The sequence below is a fragment of the Salvelinus alpinus genome, chromosome 23 (assembly GCF_045679555.1).
Source record: "Salvelinus alpinus chromosome 23, SLU_Salpinus.1, whole genome shotgun sequence".
Taxonomy (NCBI): domain Eukaryota; kingdom Metazoa; phylum Chordata; class Actinopteri; order Salmoniformes; family Salmonidae; genus Salvelinus; species Salvelinus alpinus.
In genome coordinates this window covers 31,369,499-31,389,672 of record NC_092108.1, presented here as the reverse complement: position 1 = coordinate 31,389,672, position 20,174 = coordinate 31,369,499, and the positions used below count along the sequence as shown (strand labels likewise).

The 20,174-nt window shown below is 40.8% G+C and overlaps 1 protein-coding gene across 1 annotated transcript in view; it reads right to left on the bottom strand.

Annotated features, from left to right (window-relative positions):
• Nucleotides 1-17,822, bottom strand: part of LOC139550799 (pappalysin-2-like) — an 80,805-nt gene extending 62,983 nt beyond the window's left edge. The window contains exons 1-5 of the mRNA XM_071361960.1: nt 17,564-17,822; nt 15,279-17,211; nt 9,219-10,278; nt 5,163-5,311; nt 2,854-3,147 (exon numbers count right to left, since the gene is read on the bottom strand). Coding sequence (XP_071218061.1) covers nt 2,854-3,147; nt 5,163-5,311; nt 9,219-10,278; nt 15,279-16,230 — 2,455 coding nt within the window. The 5' untranslated portion in view covers nt 16,231-17,211; nt 17,564-17,822. The remainder of the gene's footprint in view (nt 1-2,853; nt 3,148-5,162; nt 5,312-9,218; nt 10,279-15,278; nt 17,212-17,563) is intronic.
• Nucleotides 17,823-20,174: the final 2,352 nt, after the last annotated feature.

Here is a 20,174-nt window from a genome sequence, read left to right as displayed (position 1 = left end):
CTAGAGCTACGACCTGAAGATCAATGACGTCTTCATGAGTCAACCTTGTTTATTTCAGAGTTCTCAGTTGTTTTGAAAGCACCATAAATCCATAGAATGCCAGACTTTGATGACAAAATTTGCCCATGAAGGACAGACCTTCCTGTTCAAGTGAGCACAGCACAACAAGGTGAGTCCAAAAATGTATTGTATGCTGCTGCATAAATGATGTAATATGCCAGGGAGATATGTATACTGTAGCTAAGAAAGTAATACTAAGTGTATGTTGTGTAGTAAGATGTTAGTAGCCCATGTGCCTCACCCTAATAATTTGGTCTATTTACCCCTCTTCATTTTACCTACTGTTCTGACTTGGTGGTGCACATGTAGCCCACAGTATAACCTGTTTTAGAGAAATTTAATCATTGAATATTGTAAGAGCTTTCATTGTCTGCTTATATGCCCCCTTTATTTATCTTACGGTTCTGACTTGGTGTACAGGGAGAACACTCTAAGAATGGCCCATGTTCTGAATTCTGTCGCTGTACATTTCAAAGGTGTTAAACAAATAGTTATACTGACTACGTCCCTCCTAGCTCACTCATTAATGTCTTAATCGAAATTACGGATTGCCCCTTATCCGCTTGTCGTCCCCTTTTGCCATAGTTTGTACATCTCAATTGTCATTGGAAACCACATTTGTTTATTAAGCAAGTCAGCAATAGCAGCTGTTTTTTTAAAGGCAGTAAATGAGGCTGAACTAACCGTTTCGCTGCCAGACAAGGCTTCACTGATAGCCAGGTGTAGCAGTGGTAAGATGTTGGGACTGCTGTTGAGACAGCTTAATGTAGGCCCTAACAGTTTGTGGGCACCGTTTGTCACCGTTATAGTGCAATTAATGTATTGTTTATTGTTCTGGTGTGTAGTGGCTTTGCTGGCATGCATCCCACTTTTCTTTTCTTACCAAGATTAACATGCTAAAATTGCCACTGGTCCATTTTGAGACACCCAAAACAAACCAAAACGTTACAAAATGTTGTCATAATATATGCACGAACTCTCCCGAACTGTTTCGGCTGGGAAGTATGCGGACGCCTTAAAGGAAAGGTTCACCCGTTTTGAATGTAATATTGTTTTTGTGCATCTCTGAGTGATGTTCTTTCGATTCCCTGGGTTATTTAATGTTTTCATGTGTATCTGAGTTATTGGCATTCAAGCAGGCAGAAATTCGGCCGGTATGACGTAGCACTGTGATAAGTCGCTACACTCACTACACTGGATGTCAATAGCAATACGACTTTTAGATCGCAAAAACGTCTATCATACATGTCAGATTTCAATACCGGCCGATGTCATAACTTGGGAGGATGTCTTCTCTCGAATGAGTCATTGATCATATTTTTTGCAATATTCCTACGGAGAGAAATTTGTAATTTAATGGAGGGTCTAGCACATTTTTCCTTTTTGTCTGCCCCTTTAGTCCAGGGTGCATTGCGTGGTGTCATTGCCAGAGATATTATAGAAAGGAGAATGAATGAACATATAACGCCCCACCCAGCAGACTGTCGAAAAATCGTGTTCACGTTGTCGTACTGCGTCACACGGTTGCTAAGCTAATTGTCACACAATCCATTCTCAAAGTCAGTGTATATGTTGAGAAACAGGCTTTAATAATTTATTCGAAAGTACATAATGTCACGATTCCAAAGCTATACGATATTACAGATAGCAAGTTAAATATTTGTAATTTTGTACTTCTTGTTGAGGAAATTCGTGCTAATGTTGGGTTTTTGACCTAGCGCCCAATAGACCCATTCACTCCTTGAAGGAGAGCGCTCCTTGTCTCAGAATCACCCAGAATATACCGCACGGCCCATTGATGTAACATGGGCAACATTTCCCATCTCCTCAAAAGTATATCTGCCGTTGTGAACGTCAGACTCCACTCTGTGAACCACATCGATCTGCAGGTTGAGTTTGAGATTGTAGTGAGATTGTAGACTCTTAAATTGATAGTGCAGTATGTTTAGGCGGTTTTACAGCTAAGTAGCTACTTTACATGCTGATATTGTCTTTGGTATTATTGTGTGTAGCTACGTTTGCTACTGTAGCTAGCCACCTAGGTAGCTAGCCAGCCAGCCAGCCCATAGAGAGATTATTGCATTGTGGATTTTGTAGATTTGAGCTGCAACAGATTTCCACAACGAAATATTGTTCTCACATATTAGTAATATTTAACACTATAAATTAAAGGAATTTGTTTTGGGTCGATTTTTCCTTTAAGAAGCAAGTGAATTTTTATCACTCATTTGACGTGGATGAATTAGCCATACTATGCAATCCATAGTCCAAACGAAATACACTTGGATTTAAGCTCACATATACAGTAGACCAGGGGGGATTTAGGTTTTGGTTTAAAAAAATACTGTAAAATCACCAGGAATTCAGCAAGAAATGTGTTTGTTAGGAAATCTGTTCCCAAGTATTTCCACAAATAAAAAAATTGATGTGATCGTCTCTCAATGTAATCAAGATATGAAATTATTGTTATTTTCAAATCTATTTTTGGGGTTTAGCTGTGGTCAACTTTCAGTGTACAAATTATTCTAATTATTCTCCCCCAAAAATCATCCTGTGGCTAGTTGCCTACCCCTGCTGTAGACATTTGTGGTCTTGCAGTAGGAGTATGGCACCACTGCCTAATTTTAGGGATGCGCCCCAAATGGCACCCTATTCCCTATACAGTGCACTACTTTTGACCAGGGCCCATAGTGATCTGGTCAGAAGTAGTGTTCTATGAAGGGAATAGAGTGCCATTTGGGACACAACCTAGCTGATGCTGACTGCATTGCAGAGAGGTTACAGTAGACCTACCTGTGTAACTCATGTAGTTGTTGTACGGTGTGTCCTGGTAGAGCGTTATCCCACAGGTGTCATTGACATGACCAGGGTCGTGGCAGGCCTTAGACTTTGGTGTAGGGGCCGTGTCTGCACATAGGTCTCCTGTCTCCATGGAGGGAGTGGTCTCCTGACAGGGGTCATCACAGGACTCCCGCTCACTGACCCCCTTGAAGACATGGTACAGTCCAAAGATATGGCCCATCTCATGGATCATTGTGTTATTGTGTCCGATGGTGCCAAAGTATGATGGATTCATCACCATTCCACCTGTGGATAGGATGATATAGTTATTGAACAGAACTCAACAAGTGGTGAGATTGCTGAAATAGTCTGCCTTTGTTGCTTCTCAAATACTCCTAGAGCCTGTAAATAACTTCCATCCCAGATTTACTCCATGATCACAGTGGGACATGTTTTTTTGGGGGCAAAGATGAATCAGACACAATCTCTATGTCAACTTCTTTCAATGTTTTTTTGGTGTGTTTATTGATTAGTCAAGCTTGCCATCTCAGACAAACAGTCGAACACATTTTGTCTGACAAGCACTCTGAGTAATAGCATGTTGACATTTGGTTTTAGAACCAACTAATGTGATAAAAACTCTAAACGATGTGACATTTATAACCACTTAAAGACGAGGCAAACCTTCAGCAGTTTTAAACTCAGCATGTAAGAAACAAGTATAGTGCTATCCTGGAAATAATTTGCATAATTTCTTATGATGTAATTTATGGAATATGGAAGCAGAGGTTATTGCCCGTTATAAACTTTAAGAACTGGAATATAATAAAAATGCTATTTGTTTTCTAATTAGAAACACTATTCAATTTGTGAGGACCTCTGCTGGGACCGTTGAGACAACTTCACTTTAATAGCACATTTAGCCTGTAAACATAGCCTGTAAACAATGACAGATGTATGCAGGGCTCTGCTTCAACATTAAATTCGGTGGAGAATATATTCTGGTGCAATTGGGAGTAAATTGGTAGAGGACCTGCTTGTCAGACGAAGACTTCCTGACTGTAAGGCCTGATTGGACTCACTAAAAAGGTTCTCATGGTTTGTCTTCAGACATAAATCATCAGGTCTGATATACAAGCTTAACCGTTAGTTACAAAATAAGACTGGGAAAAGTAACTACACAATTGACACTATAAAGTTTCTCTTCTCTCTTACAGTCGTGGCACCACTGCATCTTTCCCTGTATCATTCAACCACTTACTGTCATCATATTGAAAGATGTGGCTTTGAGTGAAATATCCTCACTTCAGGGAGCTGTGGGGTTCAAAGAGGGGATGGAAACCTGCAAGACGGTGGTCCATCAGGGACATACTGTATCAGAGAAAGCCCAGCCCAAAACACTGACTGGCTTGTTGATGCAGTTCAACCCTGAGGAAGAAGAAAAGGACATCTGTGCTGGAATGCACCGAACGCTATCCCCAGGGCCCATAATGAATGTGCCAGGACGTAAGACGCAACCCAGGGTGAGCAAAACAACAAACCTGATTGAATGGAGAATAATACTTTAAAAGGGGTTTCACTCCCCGGCCAAGCACTCTTACTGAGTGATTTACAGCTCTTCAGTAGATGGAAGAGAATACACAGAAGAGGATATAAGCTATTTAAGGGTAATTTACAAGAAGCAACTTGACTGTAGCGCAGTGTTTCTTATTGGGGTAGAACAATTCCATTAGCAATACACAGACAAAATAATACCAGTCCAAACCAGTCCCACTTCAGGTAAAGTTGTGATTTATTAAATAACTAGATGTGAGGAGAAAATTCTTAGCTTTAACGAGCGATTGAAAACAGTAACTATGAAAACAGTCACATGGGCTGAAAGAGATGTATGAATGGCAACAGGGCATTACCCTGGCTTTTCTTGTTTTTGTTTGGTTGTTGTTGGGGTTGTCTTTACAGTGGAAAGTCCTAATGATTAGGAGGCAATCTGCCAGGAAATCTATGCGTGCTGCAAGTGTTTTCTACCCAGGATTAAGGCTAATTCATCTTGTTACAGCTAATACTGAGATCAAAGAGTGGAGGGCAAGAGATGAGGAGAGTGAAGGATGGAGAGAGTGAGGGAGGGAGAGAATCTGAAGACAATGCCTACCTTCTCTTCTTCTGCATTTTACTTTCTGTAACTTTTTTGTGTACTTTCTAACCTAATAGAAGTCAATGTAATCCAGTTTGGCATGTTATAGCATGCATATCATTTTGTAGCTCAATGTCTTTTGTGTTTGATTTAGGTAAAGACAGATGGAAGGGGTATAGCAGTAGTTTACCCTGATGGTTGAGGGCCTCCTTTGCCCATGGCCAGGTTGCAGCCCCTGCTAACTCTTCACGGGCTGAGTTGTTGGCAAAGAAAACATTTAGGGTGTCTGTGCTGCTCAGGTGTAACAACTCTTTCAGTTCCTTCACACTCATATAGGCTCTGGAGAAAAGAGAAGAAGTATATGTCATTAGTATACATTTGTTCTTGCATTCCCTGCTTTTAGTCTAGGCCAATTGGACAGTTTGTTCACACAATCCTACAGTAAATAGCAATGGTATATAGTTTCAAATACCCTGTGAAAATATCAGACAACACAGGTGTAGAATCAATGAACTCCCAGATACACACACACAGTCAGGTCCATAATTATTAGCACCCATGATAAAGTTTAGCAAAAAATACTGTATGAAATAAATAAAACAAATATTAAGCTATATTGTATGCTACATTTTGGGGGGAAATGATTATGTTATACTAACACAATTGCTCGGAGAAAGATATTTTGTTAAACAAGTAATTTTGAAAAATCTAAAAAGATAAGGGTAAAAATATTGGCACCCGTATTAACCCCAGGTTTTCAATGTGGTTCAAGTCTGGAGACTGAGATAGCCATTGCAAAATGTTGATTTTGTGGCCAATTAACAATTTCATTGTAGATTTTGATGTGCTTCGGGTTATCGTATTGCTGAAAGACCCATTTGCGGCCAAGTTTCAGCCTCCTGGCAGAAGCAACACGGTTCTTGGCAGTCCTTAATCGCAGAGAAAGGATATCAAGGATCTGGAAAGATTCTGTATGAAGGAATAGTCTAAGATCCCTCCCAATGTGTTCTCAAATATCATTTTTTTTTTTAAGACTCTGTCGTTATCCTCACATGTGGAGTGTGCTGAAGTACAGGGCTGTCAATGTTTTTTAGATTTGTTTGATACATTTTTTAACTAAATACATGAAATGTCTTTGAGCATACAAAATAGCTCAGTATTTGTATTTATTTTATAGTGTTTTTTGCTCATCTTTATCAAGGGTGCCAATAGTTATGGACATGACTGTAGATCGGATCCCATGACATCGTAATGAAAAAGTCCTACAGTATGTTGTGGTACTCAATGGAGAAAGTAGACAGTACAATCATTTGTTTGGTAACATTCAAGTCAAGTAGTCTAGTCAGAGGAGCTCCTGATGAGAAAGTAGCTCATCTGGGAGTTAATTTCCACTTCTCTCCTTTTACATCCAATTCTACTACTTCCAAAACAACATTGTTTGAATTGGTTCGGGTAGCTACATGAAACCACTACCTTCCACTTCCCCCCACTCCCAACTGTGATAAATTGCCATAGAACTGCTTTGATGTGTGAAGTGAACTTGTTTTTTTAACGCTAGATTATGTCACATGTCATTTTTCTCTTTTGCTTTTATAGCTGGAAAGCCTTTCCACCTATCACTGGCCCATTCGTTTGAAAAGGTCTGAGTGTTAATGCTCTTTTGAAACCTGCCAAAGGGTCTAGCCCATTAGTTGAACCACCTACTGTTTCTTGGATGTGTTCCACCCAAGAACTGACCAAGTGTAGTTTGCCTTACATCCAGGTTTCATTAAACAAGCAAACGCTGTGTCAATCTGCTTGAGTGCTCCAATTCAGCATTAGGTCAAATGAGTTTCATAATATATATAACATATTAAATATAAACAATGGATTGATTGTTTTTAATAATAAGGTATTGGTTGTTCATTTTGAATTCTACATTATGAAGCAATATTTTGGCTGGTAGAATCCATTCGACATAGCTATGGACACAATTCAGTCAGTTGAGAACTCTAATATTCAGAGACAAACTTCTTGCAACACTGGCACTGGCACTGGCACAAAATACACCTGGAAAGGGGGTATTACATTACGTATTACAGTAGGCCTACTTTCCAGAAAATTATTATACTGCAGAAATTTGATAGAATTATGTTTAAAATCTGAACTGGGACTATAGAACTGTACTCAAAGGCCATGTAACTTTTTCCAAATGTCCTTTCAGTGTTGGAGAAAAATGAATTTTTGAGAACCACCTAGTTTGCCTTGCAAACGGATTCAAACCACCAGTTCTGGATCCCCTCAGCGGCAGGGGAATATTCTAGCATTAATGGCTAAAATGTCCTCCTCATTTTTCCTTTCTCTGTCATGTGTGGCCAAAATCTTCATGTACCTGGCCATTCCTCATGGCTGTCTCTCTGTCTGCTTGAACAACAAATTTGTGTAGTGACAGCAATTGGCTAGGGATTGAGTTCTATTGCCCAGCTGCAGATACCTGGACAATAACTCAGACAGAAAAATACCAAAATCCCAGACCCAAACATAAAATTGTACTCTCTACAAATGCCATCAAAATGTCATCCCTGCACTAATTCTCCTAAAACTCTGGATTGCAGTCCAGGGATTGCACTCTTCCAACCAACTCAGTTCAGGACCTTTTAAAGACCTAGGCTACACTGCAGATATTCCAGAAAGCCGCGTTTTATTAAGCATTTACATCTATGGTGGATTCGCAATTCATACAGTTTAAGTGAATGGTAAGAGGTAGGAAAAACTTTGGCAAGTAATTGAGAGAGATTACATCATTGCAAGCTATAAATCAGAAGTCAGTTCTACGCTCATGCCTTCCCGACACTTACTTTTATATCCGTCTCGGGGCCTGGCTTTTTAGCTGATGTTGTTGCTCTTTAAAGTACAAATACCAGCCCTCCCTCTCTGTGCAAAACAACACATTGACTGATTGTACTCCAAATGTATTGTTAGTGCCCAATTAATCTCTGCGGGAATTAATTTTGAACAGTTTATGAACTCTGTCTGAAAACTCCCTACCAAAAAGACACACAACTACCAAAAAGGAAACTACTAATACAGTATGCCGACTTGTGAAGAGAAAGTCACTGGTTCTGTTGGACAGGTACCCCAAACTCATTGCAATATTGCTTCAAATTTTAAAAAAAATATTATCTTATCAATAGCATTTACATTACCATAATCACCAGCTATACGTTTGGGAAAGTATCACCAGTACATTTGATCCTGAAAATAACTTTTAAGTTTATATTACAAAAAAACATGACGATAGACTATTTCCAATACAGGAAATTGTATTCTTCAGGAAATTGTAACACATTTTTAGCAGTCTATAATCCTATGCAATGCATCGTAAGCTCAAACATGCACAGTATACTGTATATTAGATGGTCTATTGATTTGTATCACATCTGTGAAATGGATCAGAAAACAATCGCAGGTTAAGAATTTCTACCTACATGCTGTGCACAATTAACGAAGAACGACATTATGGCAAGACATCATGCATTTTGTTTGAAACCCAAATAAGCCTGCCTGTCAAAAAGAATAGAACGGAGCGGAAGAGACTTCTGGTTTCGTTGTTTAGCAATAATAAGTGTATACTTTGGCTTCTCTCTCCATTCACAGTTTCACATGCTTTCGGAAACTGTTCCAGAGTTTCAATGTGTGTGCCTCACATGTTGTCTAATACACATTCCCTAACAAAACAAAGTACCCTGAAGACAGACACTTAAGGCCTCTTTAGTAAATCAAGACATCGCTAATTAGGCGTTAAGCTCCCAAAGCCTACGTAGAGCCTCAATATCATTACTGTCATTATCGTTAAACTCACAACATCCACAAAATCCAATAAATCCAGGGTCAGGCAGCACCACTTTTCTGGTTGCAGTAGCTAAGGGAGGCTAAGGATGACAGACCCAGCACTTTTTTCTTTGTCAGAACTAGTAAAGAACACCATTATAAACCCATTAATTGAATTGGAAATTAGATAGAAGATCCTCTGGACCACAATATGCATAAAGGTATTGTTTGTGACTAATTCATACATTCCAGACGATTGGGACAATTTCCCAAAGCAGCAACTGTATATACATTTTCAACCATTCAACTGATCTTCAACACCTTGATTAGAGGAATCTGTGTTTCTGTTGGGACAAACACCTGCAGTACTGCTGTGGCTCTCTTGGAGCAGGATTAAGGATCCCTGACAAAAACGAATTGAAAAAAAAATTCTCACCTATCTGGGGACTCTGGATCGAAGCATGTCTTCAGGACATCCGTGACCTCAGGATCACAACAGTCTCCATCATCGTAGTCGTAGTGGATGCTGTTGCACTCTGTGTTGCAGACCCCGTCCCTCCTCTTCCAGTTGTAGCAGGGCCCCAGACGCAGACAGTCCCCACCATCGTGGCCCGTCAGTGGGTGGTCACACTCCGCGTCACAGTGCCTGTTACCAATCTTACTGATCCGGCAGTTGCTGAGGATGAAGCGCTGGCGTACAGATGTGTTCTGGACAGTATGCGTGCTCAGCTCCAAGCTGATGTTGTAGGACCGGAAGGCTTCGACAAGTGCCTGGTGCTGCATCTGGATCTGGGCCTGAGAGACAGTGGGACGACTTCCGTCATCGTTACAGATGTTGACAATGCGGTAGCGGATCCTTTTCTCTGTGCGCAGCTGCCAGTGGTTATTGTAGCCGAGGATGATGTCTGTGTTGTCACAGGTTGTTAATCCACAGGGAGGGGGCAGAAAGGGGGACACATGCTCCTGCTCAGGGATAGGGATGATGACTATGGATGGGTGGTAGCCCTCCTTATGAGGACTCCACTGTTGCTCTACCTCGGAGAAGTCCGCCCAGAGAGCGAGGTTTGGTTCCCTCTTATCAATCCTAGAAGGCCCTTTAAGGAGGTCCTCGTGAGTGCGAGGGAGCACCCATAACACAATGCCTCCGATGTGCCCTCGGAAGTTGTGCCCAAGGTCTGACTGGTCCCCACCTAGAAGAAGTGTTCGACAGGTCTCCATGAATGGGCTGTAGAGGTTACCAGACTGCAAACTGCTCTCCCCAACCTTGGCACCATCTATGTAGAGTTTCATCTTGTGGCCATTGTAGCTGGCCATCAGGTGAGTCCAGGAGTTAGGGTGGTAGCGCTGATGCCCATAGATAGTCGTAGCTTTGGGAGCTCGGTCTGTACGGAGTGTAAAAAAGAATCTGGCATCTTTTCTTCCACCGGGCTTTACTGTGCGAATACCTATGGACCATCCTTTCTCACTTAAGGAGTGGGAGCAGTTGTCAAAAACCCCTGCACAAAAGGAATACAAATATTATTTTGTAAAAAGACCAACATTGAGCATCCTCTTTCAATGTAATTAAAGCCAGACTACCCAGAGAGTTGTGGGGTTGAAGGTATTTCCCTAAACGAAGGCACTGATTCCCAGCTGTTTCTCAGAAAGAGAAAATCACATCTGGCTTCCAGATGTTCTATGCTGGGACAGCTAAAGGTCAGGGAACCCCTTCACCCTCAATCCTTACACACTGTACACACAAAAACTCAGAAATGTTTTTGGACATTGAAAAAAAATCTGGGTAATTGTAACAAAATATCCCTTAGGAGGATGGGCCAATTTCATGGTTAAAATTTAATTCACTCAAAGTAGTGGTTAGAACACAGCATCTCTGCCAAGTAAAAGTCTTGATACTATAATCTGGCAACAATAGAGGGACGGATTTATAATAGTAGAGAATAAAACTAGTCTGTCATGTGCTTATCTGGTAAAATATTAGGGTACATTTTTATAGAAATTTTAATAGAAAAACAAATGTGATTATATACATGTGGAATAAACTAATTGTCAAATAGGGTTCACTAAAGATTTAGGCCAAAGCTTAAAGCTTGTAGACCATGAATAATATAAGTTACATGTGAAGAGGAAAACAAATACAAAAGAAAAATTAAAAGAGGGACAACAGAAAGGAGGTGGAAGCATGAGCTCTTCTGAAAAGATGTGTAGCTACAGTACTTAGCTATCTACAGCCCGACTAAACACAACTATATTCACACCTGTTGTGGCTAAGTGTGGATATTTTCAGAATTGCAATGGCATAGATGGGTTGGTAAGGGCTGTTCTATTATTTATGATTCTTAGGCCGGGATTCAATCCGATCGTGCTTTTGTCAGCTATGCAACTTTTAAAGACAATGTTCCCGCATTCGCAGAGACCGCATTCACGGCAAACGCCTCATATGCTGCTGGCTCAATTGGAAATTAGTCTTAATTGAGCAATTGATGTCATTGGTCAGAGAATCTACCCACCTGCTTCCTTACAGTCCTGATTAAAAGAAAATGATGAAAACCTGCAGGCATTGTGCCTCTTGTGGACTTGTGGTTGCCTAACCCCCTTCACTAGCATGTTAGTTTTACATGTGTAAGGTCCTGGTTCAATCATTGCTCCTGGCTATTTTCTACATCATTCAATAAATGGCATCCCAATTCTGACATCCAACTTCTGTTATTTCAATCAAAATAGAATTGTGATTTCTTTATTGATTTTCTACATTCATTTACAGTGAAATAATGAATTCATATTGCCTATATCATATTTACTTCAAACCTTAGCCTTATCCTGCTGTTATGCTGCATTCATAACCAAGTGGGACGGTGGTATTAACCACATATGACTGGGAAAAATCCACTTGAATGCCCCTCCAACTCTTAATTTCTAGTGGGAAACCCTGGGAAAACCTGAGCTCCGACTTCTCCCAAATGCATTTTCAGCTGTTAAGTGTAATCAAAAAACATAAGTTATAAAAAGCAAGCTATTAATATGGCTTTTGAACAATATAATTGGTTTACAAGCATGATAGCTGTACTTTTAGTTTATGGTTGATGCAGCTTGTGGGCCATTAGCACATGAATGCATCCAAATGGTATTTATGACTTCACAACTGGTAATTACCACCTTCCTACTTGGTTATGAATGCAGCATTAGACTAGCGTCGGTATATTGCCTGCAGGATACGAGGAGACTAGGGCTACACTATCAATAACAATTTGATCTATACAGTGGTGGAAAAAGTACCCAATTGTCATACTTGAGAACAGTGGCGTCTGGTAAGACAAGGGGTGGCGGTCTGTGTATTTTTGTAAACAACAGCTGGTGCACGAGATCTAAGGAAGTCTCGAGCTATTGCTCACCTGAGGTAGAATATCTTATGATGAGCTGTAGACCACACTACCTACCGAGAGAGTTTTCATCTGTATTCTTTGTAGCTGTTTACATACCACCGCAGTCAGAGGCTGGCACTAAGACAGCATTGAATGAGCTGTATTCTGCCATAAGCAAACAAGAAAACGCTCACCCAGAGGCGAGCAGGGGACTTAAATCCATTTTAACAAATTTCTATCAGCAGGCTGAATGTGCAACCAGAGGAAAAAGAACTCTGGACCACCTATACTCCACACACAAAGACGCATACAAAGCTCTCCTTCGCCCTCCATTTGGCATATCTGACCATAATTCTATCCTCCTGATTCCTGTTTACAAACAAAAATTAAAGCAGGACGCACCAGTGACTAGATCAATAACAAAGTGGTCAGAGGAAGCAGATGCTAAGCTACAGGACTGTTTTGCTAGCACAGACTGGAATATGTTCTGGGATTCCTCCGATTGCATTGAGGAGTACACCACATCAGTCATTGGCTTCATCAATAAGTGCATTGATGACGTCGTCCCCACAGTGACCGTACGTACATACCCCAACCAGAAGCCATGGATTACAAGAAGCATCCGCACTGAGCTAAAGGCTAGAGCTGTCGCTTTCAAGGAGCGGGAGCTTATAAGAAATCCCGCTATGCCCTCCGATGAACCATAAAATAGGCAAAGCATCAATACAAGACTAAGAATCATACTACACCGGCTCTGACACTTTTCAGACGTGGCAGGGCTTGCAAACGATTACAGACTACAAAGGGAAGCACAGCCGAGAGCTGCCCAGTGACAAGAGCCTACCAGATGAGCTAAACTTATTCTATGCTCGCTTCGAGGGAAATAACACTGAATCATGCATGAGAGCACCAGCTGTTCCAGAAGACTGTGTGAACGCTCTCCGTAGTAAGACCTTTAAACAGGTCAACATTCACAAGGCCGCAGGGCCAGACGGATTACCAGGACGTGTACTGCGAGCATGCACTGACCAACTGGCAAGTGTCTTCACTGACATTTTCAACCTCTCCCTGTCCGAGTCTGTAATACCAACATGTTTTAAGCAGACCACCATAGTCCCTGTGCCCAAGAAAACTAAGGTAACCTGCCTAAATGACTACCGACCCGTAGCACTCACATCTGTAGCAATGAAGTGCTTTGAAAGGCTGGTCATGGCTCACATCAACACCATCATCCCAGAAACCCAAGACCCACTCCAATTTTCATACCTCCCCAACAGATCCACAGATGATGCAATCTCTATTGCACTCCACACTGCCCTTTCCCACCTAGACAAAAGGAATACCTATGTGAGAATGCTATTCATTGACTACAGATCAGCGTTCAACACCATCGTGCCCTCTAAGCTCATCAATAAGCTAAGGACCCTGGGACTAAACACCTCCCTCTGCAACTGGATCCTGGACTTCCTGACGGGCAGCCCCCAGGTGGTAAGCGTAGGTAACAACTGCAATGTAGCAGGTTGAGAGCTTCAAGTTTCCTGGTGTCCACATCACCAACAAACTAATATGGTCCAAGCACACCAAGACAGTCGTGAAGAGGGCATGACAAAACCTATTCCCCCTCAGGAGACTGAAAAGATTTGGCATGGGTCCTCAGATCCTCAAAAGGTTCTACAGCTACACCGGTGTCAGAGGAAATCCCTAAAAATTGTCAGAGACTCCAGCCACCCTAGTCATAGACTGTTCTCTCTGCTACCGCACGGCAAACGGTACCGGAGCGCCAAGTCTAGGTCCAAGAGGCTTCTAAACAGCTTCAGCCCCCAAGCCAAGGCTCCTGAACATCTAGTCAAATGGCTACCCAGACTATTTGCATTGCCTCCCCTCTTTACACCACTGCTACTCTCTGTTGTCATACTACCTCAACTAACCGGGGCCCCCGCACATTGACTCTGCATCGGTACCCCACTGTATATAGTTTCGCTATTGTTATTTTACTTCTGCTCTTTAATTACTTGTTACTTCTGTCTATTATTCTTATCCATCTTTTTTTGAAACTGCATTGTTTGTTAGTGGCTCGTAAGTAAGCATTTCACTGTATTCGGCGCATGTGACTAATAAAATTTGATTTGATTTGAGTAAAAGTAAAAATACCTTAATAGAAAATGAATCAAGTAAAAGTCACTCAGTAAAATACTGCTTGAGTAAAAGTATAAAAGTATTTGGTTTTAAATATACTTAAGTATCAAAAGTAAAAGTAAAAGTATAAATTATGTCAAATTCCTTTTATTAAGCAAACCAAATGGCACGATTTTCTTGTTGTTTTAATTTACAGCTAGCCAGGGGCACACTCCAGCACTCAGACATCATTTACAAACTAAGCATTTGTATTAAGTGAGACAACCTGATCAGAGGCAGTAGGGATGATCAGGGATGTTCTCTTGATAAGTGAATGAATTGGAAATGTAATGAGTACTTTTGGGTGTCAGGGGAAATTTATGGAGTAAAAAGTACATTATTTGCTTTAGGAATGTAGTGGAGGAAAAGTTAAAGTTGTCAAAAATATAAATGTTAATTACATATACAAAGAAAACTACTTAAGTAGTACTTTAAATCATTTTTACTTAAGTACTATACACCACTGGTATTGAACCTCCACATAACCTTGCACTTCAGTTTACTCCTACTATTTGAAGTTTGTCACTTTTCGTGAACACCAAGACTAAACATCTTTGATTTATCCCACCTACAGTCAGCAGAGGAAATGACAAAACTTCAATGCTTGTCAAAAATACCTAGGAATTTTGTTTTTATATAAATCAAATGATTGGGACAACTTTACATTTATTAATTGAAGTTATCATCACGTGGCTATGAATCTATTTGCTCGGTAGCCGAGAGCATTGAGAGCATTAAACCTCGCAAGAATTTACGTCAAAACAACAAGCTTGCAGGTGGTGGCCATTTGTGTCTGTAACATTCCACCCCTTAACCCATTTGCATCTCATAATGGCTGATTTCCCAATTTCTCTCATTTGCCCAACCATGCCATTTGTGGTCTATATACTGAATTTGATATTTTTAACACTTTTAACACTTAAACAATGATAGGGAGAGAGAGGTTTTGGAATTTCACTCACCTGCTATGATGGCTGGGTTAGTCTGCCCACCCTCTGGGTTGACCCACAGTTCAACACTGAACTTAGCCCGAGGAAGCTCAATACCAGCTGCTGGATTGACCCTCAGTTGTTCCTTCTGTCCACTAAAGTACAAAGCAGACATCCACTTAGGGGGGACGTCTGGAATCTGGGCACCCCACAACGTGCTGGCGCGGCTAGGTGGTCCCTCCTGCTCCCCAGGGTAGTCCTCAATCTCAGCAGAATAGTCACTGTGCTGCCGAAATGTAGAGAATATCCCACGGGACTTTACTATGCTCTCGGGGAAAGCTGCCCAACTGTCTTCACCATGGGAGACTGTAAGGGTACGGCGGACCCTTCCAGTCAGAACTCTCTGCTGCTTCTGGAGCAGCAGCTGCTTGTGTGGGCCCTCAGAGCGCCCACCATCAACCTCTGGTTTGTCATTGTCACTACTTGAGTCCACTGTCACATCAGCCCGACCGGGAGGCTTTCTGCTGACATTGGGGTAAGGAGAACTGACCATCCCTATAATCTTAACATGTCTCTCCTCCTTGTCTTTGGGTATCACTGCCTCTGAGTTTCCCCGACTAACCTTCTTCTCACCTTTGCCCCAATGAGAGGCACTATCCAGTCCCGGGTTAGAATTAGCATCAGAATTGCACCCACCTGAACAGGAGGACTCCTCAAGATGAGATATATGATAGAGACCACTTTGCCTTGTGGTGTATCTCCTTGGGTGAGCCACTGGAGGGAGATGTGGAACTGATGCTGAGTATGCTGTTTGTCTCGGTTGTCTGGTGGACCTGCACTGTTCACTTGCTAAGTGAGCCAGGTCACTGTCAGCTCTCTGAGCCATTGCGCGTTTGTATCTTCGGATATGATCTGATTGAGCAGAGTTCAGCAGCCATGTGTTGATCATTATGATGACAACAGCCAGTAGTCTAACAAACAACATTTTGGAGTTTAGATTTGGAATTGTTGTTTTGGAATGTTTTCAGTTCTGGAACCCTGCCTTCTTCGATATAAAGTTGAATACAGCAGCAAGATCAGATGTGATTAAACCCCCTATTCCCCATTACATAAACTATTGATAAGTGGGTAACTGTGTATTTCTCAACTAATAGTATTATAATAAATCCAAGGATTCAATTTTTTTTTAACAGGTATCCTATTTTTTGCAAAAGCAATTGCCTATTTTTGTTTGGACTGGTCTATTTAGTGCAATGCAGTCAATGCCAGTTATGCATTCATCAATTTAATTCACATGTTTACAAGGCAGGTATGTCATGCATACTTTCATCAAGATGCCAGTTTTCCTTCCAGACTTCAAAAAGTAGCTAAATAGAAGCCTGTCAGTGCACTCAAAGAGAGAACTGTAGCAGTATGTTACATTGACTGAGTGAAAAATCTTCAGGCTGTTGCATATGGAGGTTCAATGTATTTTTAGTTTATAAAAGCTTCTGGCTATTTCACCGGTCTAAACAAAACTACAACTTGGCTCTCATCTAACCTCCACTGCACGCATCACATCAACTCGCCTTTAAAACCTGCTGCACTGTGAACCCGCCACTTTATTAGGGAAAGTGACGGTCAGAGCAACCTACCACAATACCCCCTGTTTGAATAGGATGGAAGTATTGTCATTAGGCTACTGTATTTTCCAGCATCAATTTGGAATTTGGAACGAAATTGTGAAATATGGTTACTTTCAGTCGATCTGCTTGTCCATAGAATTCAGTTGGAAGACTATTGTCCCTGGTTGGATTTCTCTTTTTATTATTTTTAAAATAGGATCATTCACGTGATGCTTTCAATGTTTTCATCCATTCCGCTCAAAATAAAGGTTAGTTCATGTCTTGCCTTCAGGTCTTGCCACCAATCTCCTCCTTGTGCGCTATTTTCGATAGTGCCGGTTGTTGTTAACGTAAAATTCACCCTGTGAGAAGGATGCAGGGGTGACCAAAACGATGAACAAGCTGGCTGAGGTTTTTAAGCCAATATTTCTCATTCAATGACTATATTATGAAGTCACATAAAGTAAAGGTAAGCTTTATTGAAAGATAAACCTTAATTGCAGTCATAGGCTACACAATGGCAGTAATATAAGTAACCTGACCATCAACTATTGTCTATTGTTATTTATTTGCTATTTCCTTTCCCTGCATTTAGTTAAAAAGTAACAGCAAGGTATGAGACAAGAAGCGAGAGCAAATCAATGGGAATCAGACTAAATGCTCTGCTGGTCCTGTTGAGAGAGACTCCAAATAAAAAATTGTTCATTAAATCACCTTCAAGCGCGCGTAAAGTCCTCTTGTATGCCCATTTGAAATTGTGGATATATTTTCTGCGCTGATGAACCGCCAGTCTCGCTCTCCTCCATAGCCTATTCAGAAGATCAAACCAACGCGCTGAAACGTTTTATCTATTACTCTCAGACTGACATCACTAACCCTGCCCCTACTACACACATTAGTAAAGAAAGGAAACCTCTCTATCCAAGGCAGTCACTCTTCACCATCGACGTCGAGTTGTGTGCACTGTCCATACTCCTTAACGGTATTTTTCAGGCACTTTTATGAATAGTCAGTCTAGTGCCCCACCACAGCCATTGAACAGTGATTCTGGCTGAGCCTCACACCATACGAACACCACTCTATCACACACATCTGATTGACACATGAAAAATGATAAACCTATTTATTTAATTAATTGGAATAAAAACGAGCATGCCATATGTGCAGGTTCCTCCGTAGCCTAAATTGTTATGTATGGGTAACATTGGTATGGGAAAAAACTAGGGTGCTCATGCTTGGTATCACTAGTGCTTTATCATTTGATGCACCTGCTAACTGAACTCATCAGTGTTGTGGTGAATTCAGTTCAGTTTCTGAATTGAAATGGAATTAATTAATTGAAAATTGCCCATTGTTTCTTATTCTTTTTCAATCCACTTGACCATACCCTGTAGCTAATCACTATAGAATTTCATCGTGGGGATGCTTGAAAACCTCTTGCTACATCAGTAACTTGAGCTTTTAACAGCACTAAGACATAAAATAAAATAAAAATACAAAAATATTAATTTGTCAAATCAACTCTAATTGCAGTGCAAAATACCTATTGCATTTAGTTAGAACATGCATGATGAAAAACATATCCATCATTTAAACTAAATTATCTTCTCACCACAGTAAAACTTTAAGATGGGCTATAACTTTTATGAGAAACATATGCATCATCCTATGTGGGAGCCTCTCTAAAGTAAACTGTGCTGATGACTTTGCCTTTGGACAAAAATATTATTAGAATATGATAGGATGTTCAACTACAAAAACAGACTGGTAAATCTTATTAAATCTGTCCCAAATGTACATTGTATATTGGCTCCTTGACTTTTTTCCTTAATTTTTGATTACTGCCATTGTGTGTGGCTGAATTTGTGGGTGCTCTCTTCTCATCCACTTTACTACCAATCTTAAAGGAATGACACCACAGGACTGCTATAGGAAGTCCCTGAACCATCTCGCCATGCCTCTTCTTATCGTGGCCTGATCACAATTATCTACCCCACCTCTAACACCAATATCACGGGAGAGTGCGTCTTTAGATTTGAACCAGCTCACTTTGTTACAGTGAGCTAAACACTAGGGTGACAAAATGCCACAAAGACTATTGGTAAAATACTATTTAGCATTTTCATTATTCAAATCAATTTGTTTTATTACTTTACAGGTGTTCCTGTCTCACAGAGCTCACAGTAATATAATTTGGACCGTATCACTTATGTTACTAACTTACTAGACATCATACCTCTTTTTTGATCAAATGTAGAATTGCAGATGTTATATATGTCTAAATGCACCCATTTTCTCACCCCCACTATTTTTGTCAGGCTCAATTTGCAAACAGCCCAGCTTGAAGCAACTGGCAGTTTGTGAAGGGGCCCCTTAATGGGTAAAAAGGTTGCTAACAGTGGGAGGCAAGAATTCCGCAACCAGCCTGAGGATCTGCCTGCAAAACATTCTGCTTTTTTATCGAAGTGCTTTGAGATCCTGCTGCAACTGTCTAAAAAAAGTGAATGGCTGCTCCTGGGCCTCACCCCCCACTGCAAAGGACCTCTAGGAGATTATCCTTCATTTGAGCCTGCCCAACCCCAAACCCTATACCACAATCTGAGTGACCAGAAACAGAATGGGGAAAATCCAACCTGATATGCCGGACAAATGGAGAGAGGGAGGGGGGAAAAACACACTTGGTAGAAAATGTAAGAGGGGGCACACAATTGTTTGAAGGCAAATGTAACTTAATAGGTAATTTACTTAGTCAAATTATAATGTTAATTCGCAAACTGTATAACACAGTAAAACAAATTACAAAAAAAAACATTCAAATCAACAGTATAGGCACAGAAATGTATAGCAGGTATAGGCTACTTTTTGTTGTGTGAGTAGTGAATCTATTCTGTCTGTATGTTGTAATTGAAAATGGTCTACTTAAAGAGAGTTGTACTGTCTCAGTTGTCTTTAACATGTGAATTATGGAAGAAAGAAGGACACAAGATTCATAAATCTGTTCCACAAGTGAAAACATTGGGGAAATTATTTGCTGTGAATGCTGTGCAGACCTACACGCACACCTAATATTCCACTTTGACTGAGGTAGGGTAGATATAAAATAAAAAAACAGGTAATCCAATGTATATTTATGTGTAAGAAAATATATGAATACATAAATAGATTTTGTAAAGCTTGACTAGACAGCCTGGTTTACTTGCCACTTGAATGAGCCTTGGCGAGGAGTGTGGCAGAGGTGATCATGCCCTCTGCTGTGTGCTGTCAGAACTTCATGAGGCAGGTATGGTCACCATTACCAACACCACAACTTGCTCAGGTTACTTTC